This window comes from Microtus pennsylvanicus, chromosome 8, assembly GCF_037038515.1.
Source record: "Microtus pennsylvanicus isolate mMicPen1 chromosome 8, mMicPen1.hap1, whole genome shotgun sequence".
NCBI classification, from domain to species: domain Eukaryota; kingdom Metazoa; phylum Chordata; class Mammalia; order Rodentia; family Cricetidae; genus Microtus; species Microtus pennsylvanicus.
The window spans coordinates 49,288,349-49,310,660 of NC_134586.1; the positions used below are offsets into that span (position 1 = coordinate 49,288,349).

At 44.0% G+C, this 22,312-nt stretch overlaps 2 protein-coding genes across 3 annotated transcripts in view; one reads left to right on the forward strand and one right to left on the reverse strand.

The window, feature by feature from the left end:
- Lmod3 (leiomodin 3) overlaps positions 1–4,405 on the forward strand; it is a 20,562-nt gene extending 16,157 nt beyond the window's left edge. For both annotated transcript variants that reach the window (XM_075983383.1, XM_075983382.1), the window contains one exon: positions 1,810–4,405. In XM_075983383.1, coding sequence (XP_075839498.1) covers positions 1,810–1,836 — 27 coding nt within the window. In that variant the 3' untranslated portion in view covers positions 1,837–4,405. The remainder of the gene's footprint in view (positions 1–1,809) is intronic.
- The window catches only part of Arl6ip5 (ARF like GTPase 6 interacting protein 5), a 24,234-nt gene continuing 6,000 nt past the window's right edge, over positions 4,079–22,312 (reverse strand). Inside the window, exons 2-3 of the mRNA XM_075983384.1 lie at positions 8,300–8,517; positions 4,079–5,067 (exon numbers count right to left, since the gene is read on the reverse strand). Of these exons, the coding sequence (XP_075839499.1) occupies positions 4,895–5,067; positions 8,300–8,517 (391 nt within the window). The 3' untranslated portion in view covers positions 4,079–4,894. The remainder of the gene's footprint in view (positions 5,068–8,299; positions 8,518–22,312) is intronic.

Consider the following 22,312-nt stretch of genomic DNA (forward strand, 5'->3'; position numbering starts at 1 on the left):
CCTATTACCTGCAGAGATCAGAAGAGAGGACATCAGAGGGCATTAGAGGGCATCAGATCCCCAGGACTAGAGTTCCTGATGGCTATGGGCCACCCTGTGGGTGCTAGGAACAGAACTTTTTCTTCTGCTTGAGTAACATGCTATAGCCCCACATTTTGCTATTTTTAAATATTATTTAAAATACATGTGTGTACAAGCATACACAAAAATCACACCATTTAAGCTCTTTGCTGCAGCTTACAAATTATTTAAAGCATTCCTTGTATTTATTTTTTTGCTCATTTCTCTTAATTGTTGTTTTCCATGGGAAGGGCCAACCCAGACACAGGCCACACCCTTCCTCTTGAAGTCTGATACCAGATGGGGAGAGGGTCAGAGGCACATGGGGACTCCCCTTAGCCTGAAGGGGATATCCAGTGTCCCTTGTGGAGGGCAGGGCACTGTGAGGCATTCCTCTCCAGAGAACATGGACAAAGAACTAACTGCAAGAGGAGACACAGCAGACACCACGAGGTTTCATCACACTGACAGATGCACATGGCAAGGGGAGGAAACATGCTCAGCTGTTAACAGATTCCAAGCGTTTTCTTAATGCCATCAGCATCTTTGGGAAAAATGCACACATGATGGACAAGTTGCCTGCTAAGACAGAAGACCACTTAAGACCCTTTAAGCACTTTAAGCTGTTGCTATGCAACAGAAACTGGATATAGATTTTTAGAGTTGGACTGATGTGTGGCTTTTGCAGTTTTTTTTTTTTTCCTGGTGAGGTTTACCAAAATACACTTTTTATTGTGTTACTTTTTTGGTTTCTTGAGAAATATGTTTTATTTTAAAATTTTATTGTACGTTATAGTAGAAATGTGCTTCAAGAAGGATAGACACGTGTGTGTGTGTGTGTGTGTGTGTGTGTGTGTGTGTTTGTGTGTGTGTGTGTGTGTGTAAACTGGTCGGGAGCCCCTGAGATCATTGCCTACCTCTCCAGTGCTGTGACAATGAGTAGGTGCCATCATACTTGGATTTTGGTTTGTAGAGATCTAAATTGTTTGCCACACAAGGACTTTAGTAATGAATCTATATCCTCAGCCCCTAGAACACACACACACACACACACACGAGTTTTTAATTATATGAATACATATATTAGTTGTGCATATGTTTGTGTGTGTTCATGCCTGCAGAGGCCAAAAGAGGGCATCAGATCTTCTGGAGCGGGAGTTACCGGCGGTTGTGAGCTGCCTGACATGGGTGCTAGGAAATGAATTCTAGTCCTCTGCAAGAGCTTTTCTCCGCAGCTGAGCTATCTTTTCAGCCATGCGAGCTGTGTGACCTCAGGGAAGTCACTGTCTCCTCAGGGCCCTTTTCCTTCTTGCAAGGCTGGTGTAGGACACAGTGAGCTAATGTTTTGGAAAGTAAGTGTCCACGTTTATCACTCACCCCCATTAGGGAACTTGATCATTTCCACCATGGACTAGGAATTCTTCCTGTCATTTTACAGCTGAGGAAAATGGTGCTCAGTACCTAGCAACCAGCTAGGAAATGCTGGTACCAGGCTCTGAGCTCCTGTCCTTCCTGTGTTCTGCTTCAGCACAGGCTGAAGCACAGATCTTAGAACAAGCCTTGGCATCGGTTAATGCCCAATAATAATGGCTTTGGTTGGTTTGCCTTTATCATGATTTTGGAGAGTTCTGCTGCCATCATTTCTAACATCTTCTGCATCCACAAAGACACATAAGTTTTATAATTTTTGCTGTAAAACTCGAAAATTTCCAGGATTCATTTTCTCTTCTTCGAATGCTTAAACCACAGGTACAGCTGCCTAAGGAACTGGCGTAAGAAGCCGCAGTATCATCTAGAAGAACAAAATCTGAGCTGGAGGCTGTTTCACTAAGCGTGGGAGGCAGAACTGGAAACATGGTTCCATCCAGGCTGGGGGTTTGTTTGGGTCCTGATAAGACTCCAGGGGAAGGACACAGAGTATCTATGTTCGCTGGCAACATGCTCCAGGTCTTCCCGTTTGACTGAGTTGGGCGAAAAGTGCAGAGTGATGCTCCTAGAGGCTGAAGTTAACATTTTTGGTAAACTCTCACTTTACTATTGCTTTCTTCTGGGAAATAATAAATCTGACAGAAGCGCTGTACCTGCTGGTTATACTCCCACTCCCACCCTTCTCCTTCCATCCTCTCTGTTGTCATTCACCGCATGGCATCGTAAAGGGAATAAACCATGTTGCAAACTTCGTGAGTGTCATGAGGGAAGTGAATGCCTGGGCCTTCTGCAGCTTCGGAATAAAGGACCCTTTGCTAGTTCTCCGGAGGGCCAGTGGAACCTCAGGTCTCACCGTACTATTGCATGTCTTGCTGCTCTAACCAAATACCCGACCAAAGCAACTCCAGGAAGGAAGGGCTCACTTCGGTTCATGGTTTGAGGGTGTAGTCCATCATGAAGGGGAAGACTCGGCGGCAGGAGCCTGAGGCAGCTGGTCACACTGGTCACGGGAGGCCAAGATAGATGCGGTAATCAGTAGTCTCCTCTTGTGGTGTTCAGTCTGGCACCCCAAGCTATGAATGGTGCCATCCACATTTAGCTCAACCTCTCTGGAAGGTCCCCCAAAGACATGCCCAGAGGTGAGTACCCTAGGTAAATCTAAATCCAGTTAAACCGTCAGTGAAAATTAATTAGCCTAGCCTGCTGACTCTGCTCAGCGTTCTCCCTTGTGGACTCCACTGGTGTCTTGAAGTACCCTTCTAAAGGAAGCATATCTACAGTATTAAACATCTCACCCTCTGCTTCAAGATGCTCTGTCACCTGGTGGACCAGTCCACTCTCTTCCCTCTTGATAGAACATCCTCCTACAAACCCCGTGTATAGGTCCTAACTTTTCCACAGGAAAACCCAAGACATCCACCATCCATAAAGGTCCTGTCCAATTTCCCAACAGGTTCTATCTCCTCCGCAGGAACATTCCAGACATCTCCAAGTCTTATCTTTCCCCCACTTCCCGGTTCCCACAGTTCTTAGTAATGCAGTATAGTTAGGAGATGCACAGAGTCTGAGCTACTGTAAGAAGTTTTCCCAGGCTGGCACCAAGTTTCTTAGATATTTAATACATTGTCATGCATTGATTGACTAAAGCTTCACTAAAATGCTTTTGATAAAGTTTATTCTTCTTATCTGGTTAATGCCACAGATTCCAAACCCTGAAGTTCTGAGCTAAAGATAAGGCTTCAGACTGACAGAGACTAAAACACAAGACGTCAAAGAGGCCAAAATGGTCACGGATTATTTAGAACACACAGAGGGACTCTTTGGAAAGACTATACCAGTTCTTTTTTCAATGAGAGGGAAACCTAAATGTTTTCTATTTCACCTGTAAAATCACTAAACTGGCAAACACCCATTTCTCATTATCTGTTCCTCAACAGATGAGCAACGATGGGGTGGGTGCAATGAGATTCATATGCTCACATCATTCTAGCTCTTCTGTCTATTTCTACAAGTGCATGGCCACCACAGTTGCTGTCTGCAACTTCACGAGTGACAGGAGCTGTTTAAACTCTTGCCATGGTCCTCTAGGGAAGATTCGCAGGATCAAAAGATAATGAATTAATAAGTTACACACTCATTTCTTTCTTTCCAAATGCTCATCTATTTAAAGACCAAACATCTGAGTCTGGAGAGGTGGCTCAGAGGTTAAGCGCCTTTCCTGCTCTTCCAGAGTGCCTCAGTTCTGTTCCCAGAACCCAACTCATAACCACCTGGTATGTCCAGCGCCAGGTTCGATGGCTTCTTCTAGTCTCTGTGGGCACTGTATGCGCGTGGCATTCTCTCTCACCCACACGAATTAAACTAATAAAAACAAATGTGCAAAAAATCTAGACAAAAGCTGAGAGCTTGTGGTGCATGTCTTTAATCCCAACACTCAGGAGGAAGAGGCAAGCGGATCTCTGAGTTCGAGGCCAGCCTGGTCTACAAAGGGAGTTCCAGGACAGCCAAGGCTACACAGAGAAATCCTGTCTGGGAAAACCACCCGACTTTCCCCTCCCCCTCAAAACAACAACAACAAAAATCTAAATAATTGGAATATTATCTTGAACACCTTTTATTCATTGTAGTAACAAACGTGTCATATAAACAACTCAAGTTTGGTTTTACTTATTTATTTTTTTTAACAAGTCAAGAATAATGGAAGTCACAGAGCTGTAACTACCTTTCCACCCCCACCCCAAGAGGATGACATTTAGTTTGCAAGAAATACCTTCCGGTGAAAGCGTATTACTACCCTTTTAAAAAGTTTACAAAAATTTAACAAAACATTATCCTAAACAGCTAACTTCATATTCGTAAACAAAATATAAACAACTGGCTGATCCAGTTTCCACCGCACATCAAACAGGCGCCAAAGGGATAGAGATCACCTCCGATTCTAAGACAAGAAAGATAATACCGCTATTCTAACATACCCAACACATCATAGCCATAGGGGATTTTGGAGGGGATGTCAGACAGGGTTAGAAACAGACGGACACACGGCATCTTCTACTGTGACTAACTTTTCACTTATTCAGTATTGTCTCCAGCTGCTACAATGGCTGTTCCCCTACAATAGAATAGTACCATTGCTGTCCAACCGGCAATTATCTTTCAAAAACACACTGGAAGCTTCAGACATAACGGGACAGTGGGTCTGTATTTTTGTGGTTTCCGAGGCCCTTCCTTGGGTCATAGTGGAGATCTTAACAGGTGGGCGTGGGCGTGTGCATGCATGATGCCGTGGAGAGTTGGATGGTAAGACGTGCACCTTCTGTTTCAAAACCACAGACAGAAAATGGGTCTGAGCAAGGGAAAAGTGCAACTGGATTCCTGCTGCGGCCCCGTCACCGGGCTGGAGCGTTTACTCCCGAGCTTTGCTGATGTAGTCAGCGAATTTGGTGATGCTCTCTTCCTGCTGTTCCAAGGCATCCAGGATAATGCCCATTGGTGTCTTCTTCAAACCTATTCCCTCCATTTTATTTTCCAGCTTGTTCTTGAGGTTTCGAAGTCTCAGGGATGCGTGGATGAACATCACTGAAAAAAATGACAGCATCAAAGAGAGAATTCCCTTTACATTTTTTTTTTTGGTTTTTAATTATGTAAAAAAAATAAAACTACTGTTGTTTTTGTGGTTATGTGGTTATGCCTGTGCCTATGGGTTTATGCATTTGAGTGCAGGTGCCTGCAGAGGTCAAAGGCATCAACCTATCTATCATCTATCTATCTATCTATCTATCTATCTATCTATCTATCTATCTATCTATCTCTACCTACCTGTTTAGCACCTCGCTCAAGAAACTGTGGAAGTAAAAGGCCAATTCCTTCCACCTATGGGTGTGGAGAACCAAACTCAGGTCCTCTACACTCTTGGCACTGAGCCATTTCTCCCACCCAAGAGTGCCCCTTTCATGTCAACATAGGACCCTTCCTCACTCCTCACACATATAATAAACTGTTTCTTTTAGCTGTCGGGTTTGCTTGCCTTACTGATCCAGGCTTTCAGAAGGTTACCCAGACTTCATGTAAAGCTACTTGTCAAGCCACAAGCATTGCTTTGTGTGTAAAAGAAAACATCGTTGTCCCTTAGAAGAGCCCTGATCTGGTAGCCACAGTCTTTCCTCCCCACTGAAACCCCCACCTCACAAACGTTACTTAAATAACATGAGCTTCACCATAACTGTCTGCCGACACGATTCCAACCTGAACACGATTCCACTTTCCCAAAGTTTCCCAGGCAGGACTTTTTTTGCATTCTGGTTTTATCTGTATATTGTTCCCTGAATGCCAGAATCCAGGTAAACCCCACTTTAAGGTGCCTCCAAAGAGGCATGCTTTCTAAAGTATCCTCAAGAATGACCTGACATTGTTTACTATGAAACGGATGCCATGGACCTTCCTTGTGGATCTCTTGTCTCGGCACTTTAAAGGGAACGGACTAGAGAGTCACTATTTTAAGACACACTCTGTGATCTAATAGTCATTTTTCCATGCACGTACAGAGCACCCAAAGAGCTGTTAAACAGGGCCAGGGAGTTGATGAGGTGGCTCAGCGGGTAAAGGTGCCTGCCTCCAAGCCTGCTGAACTGAGTTTGATCCCCAGGAATTGCATAGTGGAAGGAGTTGTCCTCTTATGTCCACAGTTTCTTAAGAAAGATAGGTAGAGGATGGATGGATGGATAGATAGATAGATAGATAGATAGATAGATAGATAGATAGATGCAATTTTTAAAAATTAAAAAAAAAGACCAGGAAAATGACTCAAGGGACCAGGTGAGAGCACTGGAGTTGGGCCTTTAGGACCCACATAAAAACTAGGTAGGTACAGCAGTCAGCCTACAACCCCGGCACTAAGAAGGCAGAAACAGAGAACGGGGACAAAATAGCTTGATAGAGTAGCCAACTGTGTCACAAGGGCCCTTGCCTCAAATAAAGAGGAGAGCAAAGAAGGAAGCCTCCTGATGTCAGCTCTGGGCCTATATGCTCATCCTTCCACACAGGGAAATACAAGGATGCACATGCATACACACATGCACTCCGTAATAAATACAGAAATAAAAAGAACCGACTCTAGGCAATCCCCACACTACACTCTGCACAATTCAGGGGAAGACTAGAGGTTCCTAGCCAATTCTGGCCTTTAGAGACACAAGTGACTCACAGAACCAGGCTCACCAAAGGATATGGCTCAGAAAAATGTATTTTTAAAATGTGTCTGGACAGATGATCCTCATATATCTGAGTTTGGGAGTAATTGATATTAATTTCCATGTCCCAGAGATGGGTGGATGCAGCTTACTTGGGATATCTAACCACACTCTATGATTCTGGAAAGAGAAACTGAGGCTCCCAACTTTATATTTCATTACTCTGGCTGTCTCAGGCTTGTAGGCAGAAAGGGTACTATAGTTAACAAGCAGTGTGTTTAAGTGGAATTATTCTAGCACTAACTAACAGTATAATAAGGAAAATCTGGGGAAATTTCCCCAAAGTTTGAATTTACTGATTGAAATAGTTTGTGCTGTGGAATACTAATTTAAGATGTGTTACATTCATTTAAACTATGGAACATTTGTTTGATGATGCAAAGGTGTGTTGCATTCTTTTATGTTGCCGTTGTTTAACTCTGTAAAGCTGTGCTACTTTGCCTGCCTAAAATACCTGATTGGTCTAATAAATAGCGGATTAGCCAATAAGTAGGCAGGAAAGAGAAATAGGTGGGACTGGAACACAGAGAGAATAAATAGGAGAAATTTAGAGAGGGGGTAGGAACAAGAAAAAAAGGAGAGGAGGATGCCAGGGGCCAGCCCTACAACCACACAGCCAGCCATGGATTAAGAAGGAAAGAGAGGTTGTAGAATAAAGAAAGGTAAAACGCCCAGAGGCAAAATGTAGTTAGAGGGAAACAGAATAAATTAAGTTAGAAAAGCTGGCTAGAAACAAGTCAAGCTAAGGCCGGGCATTCATAAGCAAGAATAAGTCTCCATGTATTTATTTGGGAGCTAGGTGGCAGGCCCCCATAAAGAAAAAAGAAAAACCAACTACAAGTGTGTCTAACAAAGTATAGGATTCATTTGCAAATAGTCTGAGCTTGATCTGACAAGATCGCACATGATTTTATTTACTAGAACAGATGCACAGGTGAAACATTTCAAAGGCAAAGGGACATTTTCTTGCCGCCAACTACACCAGCATTTAGGCCAGATTTCGGCTGCTGAGATCTGAATTGGATTTTTGTTTCATTTCATACTGTTTGAGGTCTTAGAAAATAAGCTATTTAGAAAATATATAGTTCACCAGAATCATGGTATTTATTTAGTGTTTATATTGTGGTCCAGTTATTTTTTTCAGACATATATTTTTTCATTATGAATGTGTGTGTGTGTGTGTGTGTGTGAGTATTTGTAGGTATGTATGCATACCACATACATGCCTAGTGCCTGCAGAGATCAGGAGAAGGTCTCAGATCCCCTGCGACTGGAATTATGAATAGTTGTGAACCATCATGCAGATACCACACTGTACCAGCTCTTGTCATGTGATTAGGATTTGTATTTGTTTTGTTTATTGATGTCTCTCTGTAAGAGCAGTTGACACATTGCAAGTGCCCACATGAACTTGTGGAAACAAGCAGCTACCAGGCTTTCGTGTGCTTTTTGGAAGATTCTGATATTGTATTAGATATACCAAGAGGTTATGCAATGCCTATTGGCCAACTCTGCCTACGCTTATTTTAATGAAGTGTGAAAAAGAAAACGGGTTTACTTACATAACAATGGAAAAGTGATGCCAAACACAAAGACCATGACACCGCCAAACATGGATATGAGGAAGTAGCTGGCCAACATGACCACCATCACGAAGGTTGTGGGGTACTGCTTCTTCATTCGGCGGAGGATGTCTTTATTGTGTGCTGCCCACACGAACCCTGTGAATACCAGCACCACAATGATTCCTCCAAGGATCATGTTGAAGGGGCTCAGAAACCTGGGATGCGGGGACAAAGAAAGATCGACTCAGTAGCAGGTACAGCATGGGGAGAGGAGAGAAGAGGAGTGAAACTCATGAGTACTGACGAAGTACTTCGTCAACACCAGAACTCTAAATCCCTTAACCTATGAAGTAGAGAGGACTGATTGATTCTAAATACAGAAACAGCCTTAGTGGTTAGAAAATGGTAACATGTATAGCCAGGTATGTTGACCCACACAATCTTAGTACTTGGGAGGCTGAGGCAGGAGGATCTCAAGTTCAGGGCTAGCTTCAGTCACATAACAAGACTCTTGTCTCAAAATAAGCAAGACAACAACAACAACAAAACCCAAAATAGAAGATAAAAAAAGAGGAGGGAAGAAGAGATGATCACCAGCAGCAACAAAGTAAAGGATGGAGCTAAGACGTGAAGATCACCACAGGCAGCCCGATGCCTACCAGACTTGCTAGTGTATCTTCCTAGTGCCCCACAATGTGAAGACCACACCTTCTTATAGATGTGCTGTGTTTATCTTTCATACATCCTGGGTACTACCTACCACACACCAACTGTTTCGTTGTTTCTATTTGTTTTTTAGGAGTAAGTAGTCCAGCCTTAATAGGAATGATGGATGAATGAACTCATCTATTCACAATGGATAAACAGAGAGTAGAGGTTATACAATGGCCTCCATGAGCGAGCACCCTGTCTACAGTCATTTCTCTGTTTGGACTCTACAGAGTTTATTAGAGTGTTTATTTGAATCCTTATAAAAAAACAAACAAATAAAACAACAACAAAACAGTGCACAAAGCACACGGTAACTTACTTCTACTGGAACAAGAGAATCCAACCACCCTGGACCCACCTTGTACTGTTCAACCCAGCAGCTGGAAGGCTTCTTCCTTGAGGTTGAACAAAAGCTTTCTATGGAGCCCCAGTCTTGCCTCGACAAGGAAGCCTAAAGAAGCTGCCGCTAGCCTTTGTTTTTCTAACACATGATCCAAATCTCTGTCTGACACAATCTAATCATTCTCTTCCACAGAAACATTGGTGTCTATGATTTTTGACATCAAATATCCTCAATTGATCGTTCCAGAGGCCCTAAGTATCCTTGACATAGGTTGTCAACTCAGAATTCCAAATGTAGAGCCTCTAAATTCACTGGTCTATGAGACAAAGATCTTCATCATGGAACAGCCGTCACTGACTCTGGATAATACAGAAAACACCGTGGAGAAGAAGTAATTTACCACAAGAATTTTGTAAATGAAAAGAACCCAGCATGTAGTTTTCTACCTTCCTGCCCTTTGTTTTAGAGACAGAGTCTCACTCTGCAGCCTGATATTGTGGTCTGAATGAGAATGGCTCCCACAGGCTCATGTGTTTGAACACTTGCTCTCTAATTGTTGGAACTGACTGGGAAGGATTCAGACGTATGATCTTGTTGGAGGAGGTATGTCAGTAAGCTGTGGTATTTGGGATTTCAAACAGCTCCTGCCATTCCTTGTGTGCCCCCTCTGCTTTCTGTTTGCCAAACCAAATATGAGCTCTTAGCGGTTCTTCCTGCCATGACTTCGCTTTGCCACCATGAAGTGTACTGCTCTGGAACTATAAGTCCAATTAAATAATTTCTTTTGTAAGTTGCCTTCATCATGGTGTTTTATCACAGTTGTAGAAAAGCAACTAAGACACCCAGGCTGACCTCAAACCCATGGTCCTCCTGCCTCAGCCTCCCAAGTACTGTGATTAGAGATGTGCACCACTGATTCCAACTGAAAATCCCTTTACAGTTAGCTCTGATTCTGCCCACTGAACCACAAACTATTTTGAGTAGAAAGTGAAATTTTCTTATCCTTGCTGTCAGGATACTGGAATTAATGTGAAACTGCTTTTGAAAAAGCTAAAGCTGTTCACTTTAAAAAAAAAAAAAAAAGCAAGCAATTGCTGAGCGTGCTAGTGCATGCCTTTAATCCCAGCACTCGGGAGGCAGCGGCAGGTGGATCTCTGTGAGTTTGAGGCCAGCCTGGTCTACAATGTCGGTTCCAGGCTAGCCAGGACTACATAGTGAGATCTGGCCTTTCAAACAAAAGAGAGAGGCAATGGGGGAAGTGAACAAGAAGAGAATTAAACAATGCTAAGAGTGTGTGATGTAGTTTAAACATAGCCTATAACGCTTGTCAATGCTGTCCTGGGACCAACTGCTGTCCTGGGCCAGTCCCACCTCAGAGCAAGGCTGCTTTAACCTCTGTTGCCTCCAAGCAGGACTGTTACCTTCTCAGGAAAGGTGAAGCACAACAAGCCCTAGCTACAAAATTTGGATACCAGTTTTGGAAAATGGTCATGCTGGGCCCCTTCTGACTCAGGGCATGATCATGACTGCCTCAAGGCCAGCTGCTCCTAGCCACAATAAGCTCCAACCCCCACTATTCCAGGACACTGTGACATTGAAACGCTGCCTGACTGCCCGCAGAGGAATTCCCCCTCCAGCATAAAAAGCAGTCCCTCCAAAAGGCTGTGTGCAGATGGACTCTCTACTGCCTTGCCCTCTGTGGATGTACCGCGTGTATCTAATGAACTGTGCTTCTTCTTTTGTCTTCAGAGGATCTGTTCCCACCAGTGCCATCCTGGTAGGACAATAACAGTTGCATATTTCACTCAAAGTCCTTGAAAACAATGAGACCCTCCAAGCTTTATGAGTGTTCAGCAAAAATTTTACCAACTGAGCCATGACCCCAGATCTTTCTATGTACACATGTGTGCTATTGGGGATTAAAGTCAGGGCATGGTAGGCAAATATTCTGCCATTAAGCTATATCCTCACACTGTTGGTTTTGTTATCTTGTTTGGTTGGGGTTTTTAGTGTGTGTGTGTGGGGGGGGGATTTCACCATCTCACCATGTTGCCCAGGCTAGCCTTGAACTCCATCTTCCTACCTTTGCTTCCCCAGTAGCTGGGATTACAGATCTGTACTACCAGGTCTATCTTATCATTTGCATATTATTTTCTAATCAAAAATAAAATAACTATACACACAAAAAAAGAAAATTGAAAATCAGCAGCTTCTCAGTTCACAGTTCGGGCTTAGCACTCTCTAAGCATCTAAAAGCGTTACTGGGACTTGAGTTCGTACACCACCTTGAGGTTTTTCCTTCTTTACCACAACCTTGTCTTCCTACTGTCTCTACTCTGTGTGCCAGTTTGTCCCATCTGACCTCCTCCAAGCTCTCAACACTCAGCTCACAGGCGGTTCTGTCTTGCTTGCACTCCCCCTCTCCCTCCCAGTTCCAAGTCACCTAGAGTGACTCAGCCTCTGTATTATTATTTTAGTTTATATTTTCATCTGGGTTATTGTCTCCTGATACAACTTCAGATTTGATTTTTGTTTGCTGTTGGAGACAGGGTCTCATATAGCACAGGTTAACTGAAGCTCTCTGTGTAGCTGAGGATGACCTTCAGTTCCAGATCCTCCTGCCATTACCTCCCAAGAGGTGTGATTAAGAGTACATGACACCATACCCCAATACCTAATCTGAGAAAGTCAAAAGTTTTACAGGCCACAAGAAAGCAGAATCAGGTAATGCAAAAAGTATATCCTCTCGTACAAGCCTTAGAGAACCTTGCATCAGAGGCCTACAAACTTTCACAGATGAACAAAATCTCATTCCTAGTACCAAAAGAGAGAAAGTCTAAGAGAAACTAGACCAAAGGACTTCAGTAGTCATGGTGGGTAGGGGCTTCATGGGTTGTCTCTCTTTCTTTCATCCTCTCGTTGTCTTCCTTTCTTCCTTCTTTTGTGTGTATGTATTTTTGTGACAGACTCTTGCTACATAGCCTAGCTGGCCTTGAATTCATGGCAATCCTGCTGCCTCGGCCTTCCAAGTGTTGGGATTTACAGGTATGAGCCACCAAGCCTACCATTTGTTTTTCTATTTCTCAATTACCTTATGCTACTTAGAGAACTAACAATACCTGACATTTCAGAAAAGGAAACATAGACCCTCACAAAGCCATCCTTTTCATCTAGGACCCATTCAAGTGTTTCTGGGCTGTAAAACAAAGACCAAAAATTAACAGAAAGAACTAGAATGGAGGGTCAGGAAATGGCATGCTTGATGCACAAACTGAGGAAACGAGCTTGGCCCCAGTAACCACAAAAAAAAAAAAAAAGCCAGGTGTGGAGGTGGGCACTTGTGATACCAGAACGGGGGAGGTAGATGCAGGCAGATCCCTGGGACTCACTGACCTTCCCAGAGCTCAGGGAGAGACCTTGTCTCAAAAACAAGGTGAGCAGTGGAGAGAGAGACTAGGATGAAAGGCTGAAACTGAAGAAAACTCTCGCAGACTAAACTGCAAAGGGGAGCCGGGCAGTCTGGAGCAAAGTACCAAAGATTCTTCTAGAACACTCACTAAAATAATAATTTACGGGGCATACAATAAAATTTCCATGAAGTTTTTTTTTCTTCTATTTTTACTTTCGACAAGTAAAGCAGATCTCTAAGCCGAATATGTAAATAAAGCCTGGGATGAAAAGGAATGGAAAACCCAGGGCCAATTCAAATAATTCCCCATTTGCTCTTCACCTGTTCCTGTAGCTCTGGCTCAAAGGAAAAGAAGCAAGGGCTCCTATAGAACTGGTTTTAGCTTGCAACATGCCCAGCCACAAACTATAATTAGAAAGCAGCTCAGCTCCAAGCTGATGGGGGGGAAAAAAAGAACAAAGTTCTTGGGAGAAGAAATGATTTTCTCCCATATTCTGAGTACATGCAATTACGTTCCGAAAATCAGTAAAATCTGTGCCATGGAGATGCCCAGGTAGCCAGTTATACTTGTAACAAAATGACACACAGACACACATGAAGCACACACACACACACACACAGACACCACACAAACTAACCACATTTTCTGATGAGCGTAAGAATCTGGGAAGCAGTTGTTGTTTGACATGCCAGTGGTTGGGCTGTTAGTCACACCAGTCAAGAAAAAAAATCCAGGAGCTTTTTTTAAAAGAGTGGTTTCAATAAACATGATACTCATCTTTCAGGAGGCTCTGCTGGGTGTGGGCTTATTATTGCTTAGCCATGAATAACAAGCAGGGAGGAAAAGAGAAAGTTCTGGAAGGTGATGGAGGAGTGGAGGGGGGGAAGACATAACATTTGAGATACTGTTCTTTGTAGAACACACCCTAATTATTCAAGTTAAAACTATTAAATAGGCTTGCGATTTTGAGCTAAATGTATGCATATAAATTACCCCATTCTACTAATTAACAAACCTCCTGTAGTGGGGTTGTTCTTGGTTGTAAAAACCTTCAGAATGCCACTGCGACTTTCTAAAGCCGCCTCGAAGACCGAATCAATGCGATCCTGCTCTGCAGTATGAGACAACGATGTGGTCTAAAGAAGTGAAAAGGAATAACCACGGCATCTGGGGAGGAAGAACGGTAGGGGTGGGGTCCACAACACAACCATCCGGTGCGGTTAAGCACCTTAGTGCAGTCAAAGACTTAACCCCTCCACTCTAAGATGCTTTATGCTTCCGCTTGAAGTCAACAACTAAGGTATCCCTCCACAAGGCTATTCCTCTCTGAGAGAAGGCGGCAGAGGGGTAGCTCAGTGGGTCGGTCCTTGCCTGGTGTGTGTACGTGGAGGGGAAAGGGAGAGAGGTCTGAAGGAAGGTGGCTTTGTGGGAACTATGCCCCAGACCTGCCGCTGTGACTCGGCTGACCGGATCTGCAGAGTCAGCATAACCTGCGGGAAGGAGGAAAAATTCCACCCTATCAGTGTTCTAGGGCTAGGAGGGTCTTGAAAACCCCCGCAGTTCACAACGAAGCCAACTAAGGACTAAAGGCAGTTTGTGAATGTGTTCAGGGCCACCAACTGCAGAGCTGCCACTGAAATCAACTAAAGCAGAGGGTTCAGAGCAGCAGAAAAAACATTTGGTAAATTCTGTCACACCAAGCAGAACCCACAAGGCAGAAACAGCCTCGCGCCTGACTTCTAACTTGGAAGCTGCGTTTGAAGAGGAATCCCAATGCAAACTTGTGCAACCACTTTGGAAATCGGTGTGGCGGTTCTCAGAAAACTGGGAATCAACCTACCTCAGGATCGAGCAATTCCACTCTTGGGAATATATCCAAAAGATGCTCAATCATACTACAAGAGCATTTGTTCAACTATGTTCATAGCAGCATTATTTGTAATAGCCAGAACCTGGAAAGAACCTGGATGCCCCTCAACTGAAGAATGGATAAAGAAAGTGTGGCACATCTACACATTAAAATACTACTCAGCAGTAAAAAAAAAATGACATCTTGAATTTTGCATGCAAATGCACGGAATTAGAAAACATCATCCTAAGTGAGGTAACCCAGACCCCCCAAAATGAATATGAACCTTCATCCAACAACAGATGGGGAACAGAGGCAATGACCCACATCGGAGCACTGGACTGAACTCCCCAGATCCAGTTGAAGAGTGGAGGGAGTGAGAGTATGAGCAAGGAATTCAAGACCATGAAGGGGTCATCATGAGACAGTTTGCTTGAGCTAATGGGAGCTCACCAACACCAACTGGACTGGGAGTGAATGAGCGTGGGAACAACCAAGCCCCTCTGAAGGGTGTGGACAGCTGGGGCAGACTGAGGGGCCACTGATAGTGACACTGGGACGTGTCTCTACTTGCATATACCGGCTTCATGGGATCCTGTTCTCTTTGGATGTAAACTTTGCTCAACCTAGACATAGTAGGGAGGGCCTTGGACTTTCCACAGGGTGGGGTGCATGACACTCCCTTAGGGTTGGAGGGGTGGAGGGAGGGTCTGTGGAGGGAGAGGGAGGGGACTGTCAAGAGGGGAGGGAGGGAGAATTTGGATTGGTATTTTTTTTAAGTAATAAAAAAAAGGGAAAAAATGAAGAGCAGTCCCAGAGGAACCTGACTCACAGGGAAGAGGAGCAGAGGGGCTGTGTACTCACAGGGCACTTCTCTAAGAAGTTGAGGTTTTCCTGTGGCTCGTGGCAATTAGGAATATACCCATCCGCTTTCTTCTCATGGCCTTTATAGAATCAGCACTCTTGACCCCTTCTACACGGCCTGGCTGCCTCTGGAGACCAAACTACTGCAAATAGTTGTACCAGGAATGGAAAGCTGGGACAGGGAGCACGGTTATAGTGTGGAGGTCACCAACCTCAGCATTTGGCTTAGGCTGCATCTACTAGGGAGCACCTTTGGTACATGACATGCAGCTGTCCTCCCTGCCAGCTACCTGATGCCACGTGCTGACTCTGCACTTATGCCCACACTTCCGGCGGTTGCTGGAGCTCACTCTGCTTCCTGGGCAGCCACAGGCCTGTGTGGGAGCTGTTCTTTCTGCCTGATTCACTCCAGCCTTCTTTAAGCTCAGTTCAATTGCCTTTTCTCAGCCTCTCCCAACATCACACAGCACCATATGCCTCTTTCCACAGCGCTCACCACAGTGGTAGCTTTACATCTATGCGGGTGAGGACCGAATACATAGAGAGCTCCACAAGGAACGGAGATGTCACACTTTTGGCCCCAGCACCTAGCATTTGATAAATGTGTCAATGAAAGAAAAAAAGTAAGACACTTGCGCATTTTCATACCATTTCATTATGTTCAGTGTATTTCTGTAGCCGTTGATTAAATTAAGGAGCATGAGATTAACATAGACAAGACACTATTGTTCCTATTGTATACTAGATAGCACAGGGGATAGTTCTGGCCTTTGTTTCTGTGCAGAGCTTGTTAAAGGGACAAGTGAGAAAAGCACCACTGGGGAAAATTCATGCCCCTACATGTCGGGAGAATGGACAAGGAAGAAAGGCAGTGGGCTGTCTGAGCCCCTGCAGACTGTGTGGCCAGCACAGGCTGAAGTACAGCAGGGACAAAGAAGGGAGAGTAATACACTACTGAGCCTATGCTTTGAGGGTCCTTTCTGCTTCCTGTCGTCACCCACCCAAAAGTGCTCGGTGGTTGTTTTGGTTACCCAACATGGCTTCTGTCCTGGCAAGAACTATTTTTATTTTTTCTTCTTTATTTTAAAAATTATATTTATATATTTAGCGTGTACATTCACCATGGTACTGGGGTGGAGGTCAGGAGACAACATTCGGGTGTCAGTTCTCCCCTCCCACCCAGATATCCAATTTAGGCTAGGAGATTTGTCTGCAAGTGCCACTACCACTGAGCCAGCATGCAAGAAATATATATATATATACCTGACTGTAAAATGTAACTATGGGCTTTATGAGACACAAATTAGTTCTCAGTATATGTGACCATCATCTCCTGGATCACCAGGTAAAGGAGACTTCAAAAAGTTCAGGCGGAACAAAGGAAAGTTTAGGTGGCATGGGATCCAGTCTGTTTTGTCACAGAAGGTAAAAGTGACAAAACCTTGGGACTTCCCCTCCTGGCTAAATTAGCAAGGCCCACAGAATTCACTGTATCCTGTGAACTTTGCACCATTGAACTGGGCACTTTCCATGAAGTTGGCATCTCGGTGTATTCCTAGGCAGACATACTTTGCTAGCCTCTTGTGGTTTGTTTGGCATTTACTAAGCTATTTACTTATTTATTAGTATATGTATTATTTATGTGTATGCATTTTTGTGTGCACGTGAATGCATACATGGAGGTCAAAGGTTGACATTAAGTGTCTTCCTCCATTGCTCTCTCTCTCTTTCTGTTTTGTTTCATTTCTTTCAATACAGGGTTTCTCTATGCAGCCCTGGCTGTCCTGGAACTCACTCTGTAGACCAGGCTGGCCTCGAACTCACAGAGATCCGCTTGCCTCTGTCTGCCAAGTGCTGAGGTTAAGGGTGTGCACCACCACCACCTGACTTCTATCTTATTTTTTTGAGACAAGATATTTTACTGACCACCAACTTGACTAGACTGGCCAATGAGCAGACTCCATGGATCCTCCTGTCTCAGCCTCCCCAGGCTGTATTTTTAGGTCCAAACTCAGATCCTTATGTTCCCACAGCCAGCACTTCACCCACTGAGCCATTTCCCACACCCAGGACTGGTAAATTTACTTTTATTAGACAATCAGTTGGACCTGAGCTAGAAATCGTAACTCAGCCAGGTGGTGGTAGCAAGTGCCATTAATCCCAGCACTTGTGAGACAGAGGCAGGCGGATCTCTGTGAGTTCAAGGTCAGCCTGGTCTACAGAGCTAGTTCAGGACAGGCGCCAAAGCTAGAGAAACCCTCTCTCAAACCCCTCCCCCCAAAAAAAAGAAAGAGAGAAAGAGAGAGAGAGAGAGAGAGAGAGAGAGAGAGAGAGAGAGAGAGATTGTTACGAATCCTCCCTGCGGTATCACAGAACTCTAATCAGACTGGAGTGAGTCCTTTTAGACATTTTAGGATGGAGAGTTTTTATAACCTACAGTGTTAGAATGGCATAATGATGCTCATATACTCATCACTGCCTCAACTCATGGTCCTTCCCACAGCCAGGAGCTTTCTGGAAGCGATAGAAGTTGCTTACTTGTTGACAAACTGGTCCTCCTGAATGCTGTTAGGGGTGTGATTGTAGGCAAGGAAAACTTGAGAATTACTGAACTATTGTTACACGGCAAGGGAGAGAGGTTGGATTTGACACACACTAATAAGATTGGCGACAGTAAGTTCTCTTCCCGTAAGAGTGTCTTATTTACCTCACACTAACCTCCACCTCTGCACCGCATCGGTGAGCTACTAATCCAATTAGTAGAAGGAGCAACCAAAATGCTGTTTTCTACAGCAAATGGTCTTTCTTCCCGCCAGCGAATGAAAGGGAAGGCCCAGACGTGCGCCTAGTCATCGCACGGAACCTAAAACCCTATCTATTTACAGTAAATGGCTGCTGAATGGGAGCCAAACTTCAGGCTTTATCTCTGCTCAGAAGCTGCAAAAGTATCACCTGAACGGAGGCTGCATCCAGGGTAAGCCTTCTAACGATGAATGATAAAGGATAAAGCTCACCTGCCCCAAAGGAAAATAATATAATACAATATGACATAAAACGATACAATCCCAACATTGTCCAGAGTTCTGCAAGCCTAAATTGATTCACAGCTCCAACGCCTGAGAGACGGGGCTGGGAATCCAGACTACACGCATTATTTCACTTTACCTAGGAATCTTGTAAACCTTTCTCTAGTAAAAGGAAACTAAAACACCAACCAGCTGACAGAGACAGGGTGGGAGATGAATTCTTTTAATAAAAGAACACGAGCCGGGCAATGGTGGCGCACGCCTTTAATCCCAGCACTCGGGAGGCAGAGGCACGCGGATCTCCGTGAGTTCGAGACCAGCCTGGTCTACAAGAGCTAGTTCCAGGACAGGCTCCAAAACCACAGAGAAACCCTGTCTTGAAAAACCAAAAAAAAAAAAAAAAAAAAAATTAAAAAAAAATAAAAAAACACAAGATGGTGGCAGAAGCCAGGAAGCACATATCATATACATGATATCAAGAACATTTAATAACAGGACATTTTGCCTGCAGGGGACAGAAGCCATGGCCCTGTGCATGCAAAGCTTGCTCTCCCTCTGAGCTACACCCTCCATTCAGATGAAGGATCTTAAATGCTGACAGATCTCTTAAAGGTCTGCACACAGAAAATACTCAAGACTCATGGGAAGAAAACTCCGCCCACCCATACTGTTTTCCTGGGATGGAGTGTACTTAAAGAAGCACGGTGGGGTGGGGCAGGTAGGATCTGGGAAGATCAGGCCAGGTGGGGATGCTGTATGCCTCACTGTATCCTCAAGGGGTGCAGCTAGACACCCAGTTTAATATTTGTTCAATGATAAGTGGTGTGAGCTTGAGTGAATATTATCAGAACGCAATAACCCTGTAATAACCCTCACCCCATCCACATACTAGTGTTTCCCTTGGAAAAGACATGTGCTATATAGTTGTGTCTGCCTTCCTTCCTTCCTTCCTTCCTTCCTTCCTTCCTTCCTTCCTTCCTCCCTCCCTCCCTCCCTCCCTCCCTCCCTTTCTCCTCTCCTCTCCTCTCCTCTCCTCTCCCCTCCCCTCCCCTCCCCTCCCCTTCCCTTCCCTTTCTCTCTTTCTCTCTCTCTTTCTGTTTCTTCTCTGTGTAGCCCTGGCTGTCTTGGAACTCACTCTGTAGACCAGGCTGGCCTCAAACTCAGAGATCCCCCTGCCTCTGCCTCTGAGTGCAGGAATTAAAAGTGTGCACCACCACTGTTGTAGCTGTATATTTCTGAAGGCTTGGTTGTCTTTTTTTTTCTTTTTTTTTTTTTTTAGCTCAAGCTTCTTTTTTATTTATTTTTTTCTTTTTTATTTATTCATTTATTAAAGATTTCTGTTTCTTCCCCGCCACCACCTCCCATTTCCCTCCCCCTCCCCCAATCAAGTCCCCCTCCCTCGTCAGCCCAAAGAGCAATCAGGGTTCCCTGCCCTGTGGGAAGTCCAAGGATCACACACCTCCTTCCAGGTCTAGTAAGGTGTAGCTCAAGCTTCTTATTAACTAACTCTTATATCTTATAGTACCCCATAATTCTTGTCTGTGTTAGCCACGTGGCTTGGTACCTTTATCAGTGAGGCAGTCTCATCTTGTGTCCTCTGCATCTGGGTGATGACTGCAGACTGAGTCCTCTTCCCAAAATTCTCCCATCCTGGCTTCCCCACCTATAATTCCTGCCTGGCTACTGGTCAATCAGTGTTTTATTAAACCAATACAACTGACAAATCTTTACAGGGTACAAGACCATTGTCCCATAGCACTCTGGAGGCATTCAACATGGTCCCTTAAAGCCCCTGTTTCTGTCAGGGGGTCCTAGCTCAAGTAGCAGAGATCCAAATTAATTTACAACCTCAAAACTGCATCCATTTAACTTTGCACATCACTTCTGCTAAACTTTTCACCCAATGAGATCAAATCCTCAAGAGAAACCCTTGAGTTGGAGTGGATGAGCAAGGCTGGCGAACATACTCCATGTCCTTATGTTGATTGTGGCACTTTGAGAAACAGTTCTTCAAGTCCCTTTCACTTTCTTGTAGGCTGTGCAGCGAGGTTTAGGATGACTTTAAGTCACACTTAGATGAAAAGTTCTTTTCATAAGATTTAGGAGGACACCCAGTAGAAGTATGTATTGTAGATACGTTCAAACATACATATAATAGAGAAAATTGAGAAGTTAGTTCTCATCACTCAGCCTCAGCAATCATCAATACATGTTCAGTTGTGTTGCATTCATAGCCCAGCTCTTTCTACTACTGCTCCAATGCACAACTTAAAAACAAACTTCAGATACCATGTGGCTTCATCTGTCAGTACTACATTTATTTCTAAAATTTTTTATCACAAGCCAAAGTCCACATCTATAGCAGTTATCAATAATTTTAGAGACATATTAAGTATCCTAAGAAAATAACTTGGCCCCAAGACTATTACTGATGTAAGCAAGAATTGCCTTTCTGAGAATGCATTAGCTATCCATAGTCACAAACTCAGAGATCCCCCTGCCTCTGCCTCCGAGTGCAGGAATTAAAAGTGTGCACCACCACTGTTGTAGCTGTATATTTCTGGAGGCTTGGTTGTCTTGTATAAAAATTAATTCTGACCTTTTCACCATTGTCTTACCACCCCTCTAGACCTTAAACTCGGTAAAGGAATCATAACGCCCTATTGCTAAATGCTTCCCGCTCTGTGGAGTGAATGAATGACATGACCCCACAAGAATCTCATCATAAAACAGCTGACTCTGACTAATTGTTTTTCAAATCATTTACTTTTATTTTATGCACATTGGTGTTTTGCCTGCATGTATGTCTTTGTGAGGAGGTCAGATCTTGGAGTTACAGACACTTGTTAGCCGCCATATGGGGTGCTTGGAATTGAACCCAGGTCCTCTAGAAGAGCAGTCAGTGCTCTTAACCACTGAGCCATCTCTCCAGGTCCAAAATCTGACTAATCTTAAAGCATAAACAGACTGCCATTTATTTGACTTGCAAATGACTATGAAAAGAATTGCTATTAGTTTCCATTTCATATCATTCTTAGTATTACTTGCACAAGTAGTATAAAAATAGTTTTAAAAAAAATCAGCAAACAAACCTGCCAGCATAAACTCACAACACACACACACACAGGGCCAGTGAACAGGTGAAATGGGGACAGGCTTGTGAAAGGCTCACGGATAAACGGCAACAGACAGTCTGAAAAGATTCCTGTCTTTGGTCTTACGGTCTGCCTTTCACAACTAAACAAAGCAAAAGAACAACAACCCAAAGATGACCAGGTTTACCTCTTCAAAGTCAGGGGAAAGGACAGTAGCTGAAAGGGAGCAAGAACTTAAAAAATGCACGCCAAGGGCTATTTAGAGGCCAGCAGTGGGAGGACCCAGATGTCAAGCCTTTTCTTCCCACAAATGTTTAAATATATCCCATGCAGGGCACCCAGGAATTTCTCAGCTCTTCCTTCCCTCACCAACTGGCAACCAGTTCTTTCTCCTTGTAGCATGTTAAAAGCACAAACAGCGTGAGCATTCTTAACGCCAGATGCTGACAGCCATATGCCTTAGGCATGGACAGAGTCATACCTCTTTTGAAAAGAATTACCCTAATACTTTTTTTTTCCAAATCTATAATTACTAGCCTTCTAGAAACTTCTTACCTGACCAGTCAGCATCATAAAGTAGCAGCTGTTGATCCCACCCTCTTTTAACACTCCCACAGGCCAAACCATCAGGACACAGAGTGACTCCTGCCAATTAAACCTAAGCTCATTCACCCAGCAGGGACACCACTCTGTGTTAAGGGGGAGGCGGGGA